We start from the raw sequence: 3,793 nt of genomic DNA on the forward strand, positions 1-3,793 counted from the left end.
TGTTCTAAGGATTTATGTGAGCCTTCATCTGGCGTTAGTTTCTGCTACCTATGCGACCTTGCCAGAATTTGTGGTTGATGACAGAATCTTGCAGTATGTGAGCCTTCATCTGGAGTATACAGGTTTCGCAGTGCAGAATGTAAATCAAATCAAACGATGGCAGAATTAACACCCTAGCTTAGGACAGTATTGACCAATTCGGCTGCTTTCTAATGAGATCTCTACGCATATGGTCATCTGGTAAAACAATGTATCACGGCGGATGGTAAACTCAAGGACATCTATAACTAGATCTTTTTATTAGAAGAGAACAAGCTACAGCCCTTCTCGAGCATCTCAGAATTTTACCAGAAACTCATGCATAAAAAGGAAGAGATTCAGTGCATTGGAGCGCTCAGAGTAACATCGCAGAGAGAGAGAGAGAGAGAGAGAGAACCGACTTGATGACTAACTTCAAGGTAGATGAGGTAGGATCATCCAAGCAGGCAGGCGACAGTTTTGCATTTGCTGACATGGCTAGTTCTCACTGCTTGAAGCATTTGCCTTGTCCTTCTTGCTGCTTGAAGCATTTATCTTGCCCTGCTTTTTAGCCTTTTTAGTCTTCCACAAAGAGCTCTGTGAAACGGTCTCCTCAACAATCTTGGGCACCGTAAAACTGAAGCTTTCAGCTGATATGCGGTCTTTGTACTCTGGGTTTGTGTCAAGGAACTTCTGCACGTCCCCGATGCCCCTTGCACGCTTCCCGTTTGGCAGGACATAGTAGATGTCCATTTTAGACAGATCACCTCTCATGATCACAAGTCTCTCGGTCTTGGGCGGAGGCTTTGGTATGTTGGGCTTGTCGATGACCCATATGCGGCTGCTGTCGTACTCAATGTCTGGAGGGTCTTCACACGAGCACTCAGGTCTTTTACTGCAGAACCATGGGTCTTCAGTGAAGTTCTCACGAATTGTCTCAAATTCATCTTTCGTTGAAACTGTACGCCATTTATGACATTCACAACACTGGACAGCATACAGGCCAATTGATTCCGTTGCACCTCGTTTTTTCTGCCAACATCAGAAGGTTTCTTTTTAGTATTTTATTATATCAGGCAAGGCAAGCAAGTTATCTGAAGTAAGCATTTCAATTTGAAAACATGAAATTTAACTCTTATCAGGAAAACACAAATGCAAGTCAAACAACCTTTTCCACTCTCCCTACTACCTGTAGGATGATTAGTAGATAGTGCAAAAGGTGGTGTTTGCAAACTGCGCAAGCCTGAACACATCTAACACAACCATTCCTACAATCTAAAGAAAAATGCACAGCCATTCCAGATTATAAACATGAATACAAAAGAAATATCTAATGGTTTGCACAATACATTTGCTTTCCATGCTGGCAGTTGTCTTTGGTTAAACAATGTCACAACAACACAGCTATTTCTTATACTGTTGTCCTCAACAGAGCCTAAAGAGGAGATTGGCCAAGACAATTGTTTTGCTGGATCAAGTTGCCATAATTGTGTTCCATTATATTACTGGGATATACAGCAAAAACAAAAACAACTTTTATTTTGGACCCATTAATCACTATTGTTAGTTATGTAACAGTGTAGATTGAGTACACATTGTATGAAATCTTAAGAACCGCAAATAGGTTAACACTGCTGCATTGCCAATTGCCATGGAAATATCGATCAATAACAAGCTTACACTGATCTAAATTCTATATCAATTAGCTTAATTGACAGGAGATGGGAACAGCTTAACCCCTTGTAATTGGATAAATTTGACATTTTCTTCATTCTCTCCTCCATATTCTCCTGATTCCAAGTTCCCGACTATGACTTTAGTGAATAACCAACAATCATCTGTTGATGTTTGAAGCTCCTAACCTCCCTGTAACTAGTTAAACAGTCTTCACATACCTGCACTCACCATATATAGACAATAGTCCAAATCGACATGTCTATAACTTCAGTACTAACAGTAATGCACATAAACCCAGCCTAACAGATGAATAAAGGAACAAAATTTCTCATGTATCCCTTCCCGAACCAAAGGCATGTGTGCAGGATCGATCACCAAATCCTATTCTGAGGCCATCCAAACAAATATGCAGCCAACATTGATGTTCTTCTAGAACAAGGCTCAACCTTTTTGTTCAGGGATCCGGCATGTAGATACTAATCACAATCCACCCATCCCTACCAAACAAAGCAGCCAGATGCAACCAAACCTAGCCCCACAATAGCAACGAAGTCAACCTCTGAGCATTACACCAGCGCCCACCACGCCGAAATCGACCTCATAGCATTACATAACCATCAGTCCGTCACCAAGGAGATTGCATAGGGGACGAAATTAAAGCTGCGGAAACATTAATCAACCAAGGCGGGGAAGATCAAAGAAGGGTAAACGGACCTGAGAGGAGGACCCCGGCGAGGCCGGAACCGGCGCCGGCGAGGCCATGTTCGACAGTGAGGTGGCCTGCGTCGGGAACTCGGAGGCGCCCCGCTGGAGAGGTCACCGGCGACGGCGCCGGTAGTAGGCGGGCGGATGCGAGAGGACGGAACCAAGGTCGGCCGTCCGGATGGGGACGGAAGTGGGGAGAGTGGATCTCGGGCAGGTGGTTACGGGGATATACGGACAGGATCGTCCACGGTATGCTCACCGAAATTGATACACCCTCTATGTCAAAAATAAAAATAAAGAACGCCGATAATTGCCGCAAGTCAGGTCTGGGAACCGTCTACCCGACGATTTATTTGGTGCTCTATCCGTAAACTAATATAAAAGCGATTCAATTACTATTTTAATGATCTAAATGCTTTTATATTAATTTACAGAGGAAGTACTAAGGATGAATCAGCCCGAATAAAGATGAAGAAAACACACAACCCGAACGCAACTCATCCATCACCTCCTTACATGCCTTGTAAAAAGTGAAAAAATAAAAGCAGTACCAAAAAATGTCATCATCTATAAAAAGCAGAAAAATGACATAGGCAAAAACCTAATATTCATCGAACGTTCGATCCGGAAAACCCCCCTTCGAAGACGTTGTGACAAATAAAAGCCAAGTATTTAAAAAGAAAAAATACATGGCAAAATAAATGAAAAATTGCCATGTGAATAAAGCATTCTTGCCATGGCAAAAATGGAGTAGATTTTGCCATGGCAAAAAATGGATTAAATTTTGCAATCGCAGAAATGGTTTGAGTTTTCCATGGAAAATAAATTAAAAATTGCCATGTGAACACAAGTATATACCATGCTACATAGTAAAAATTTGCCATGTTTGTAAACTTGGCATCATATTTAAATTAAAATTGCCATGCTCTTTACAATAAATTTGCCATGGAAAAAATAAAGTAAAATTTGCCATATCATTAAAAGTATGTGATAGCAAAAAATGGAGTAAATTTTGCCATGGCAAAAATAGAGTAATATTGCCATGGAAATAAAGTAAAATTGCCATGGCTACTCAAGTATATTTTCATGCTACATATCAAAAATTGACATGTTCTCGAAATGGTAAAATTGGCATGCTCTAAACAATAAATTTGCCGTGTCAATAAAGTAAAAGTTGCCATGGCAAAGAAAATGTAGAAAAATCCCGAAGAAAAGTATTTTTGCCATGCTCCGTGAACTACAATTGCCATGGCCCTTTAATACATTTGCCAAAAAACATCATAAGTTTGCCATGTTTTTGAACATATTAAGTTGCCATGTTTTTGAACACCCATAACTTTGCCATGTTTTTAAACATGGCAAAGTTGCCATGGCAAGTTTGCCATGTTGTTGA

At 40.8% G+C, this 3,793-nt stretch overlaps 1 protein-coding gene across 1 annotated transcript; it reads right to left on the bottom strand.

Moving 5' to 3' along the window:
• Window positions 1–280: 280 nt before the first annotated feature.
• On the bottom strand, window positions 281–2,662 carry LOC147991646 (methyl-CpG-binding domain-containing protein 4-like). Its single transcript, XM_087524750.1, has 2 exons — window positions 2,410–2,662; window positions 281–1,050 (listed from the first exon to the last, which is right to left on the bottom strand). Exons 1-2 carry the CDS (start codon window positions 2,455–2,457, stop codon window positions 517–519), a joined length of 582 nt encoding a protein of 193 aa, XP_087380876.1. The 5' UTR covers window positions 2,458–2,662; the 3' UTR covers window positions 281–516.
• Between the last annotated feature and the right edge of the window lie 1,131 nt (window positions 2,663–3,793).

Source organism: Triticum urartu, chromosome 1A (assembly GCF_056163025.1).
Source record: "Triticum urartu cultivar PI428250 chromosome 1A, HENAU_Tu73, whole genome shotgun sequence".
NCBI classification, from domain to species: domain Eukaryota; kingdom Viridiplantae; phylum Streptophyta; class Magnoliopsida; order Poales; family Poaceae; genus Triticum; species Triticum urartu.

Excerpts from the sequence above, each read along its gene's own strand:
- LOC147991646 (XM_087524750.1), bottom strand. The coding sequence starts at position 2,457 with ATGGCCTCGCCGGCGCCGGTTCCGGCCTCGCCGGGGTCCTCCTCTCAG. Across the intron at positions 1,051-2,409 it reads CGCCGGGGTCCTCCTCTCAG|AAAAAACGAGGTGCAACGGA; the intron begins GTCCGTTTACCC and ends TGATGTTGGCAG.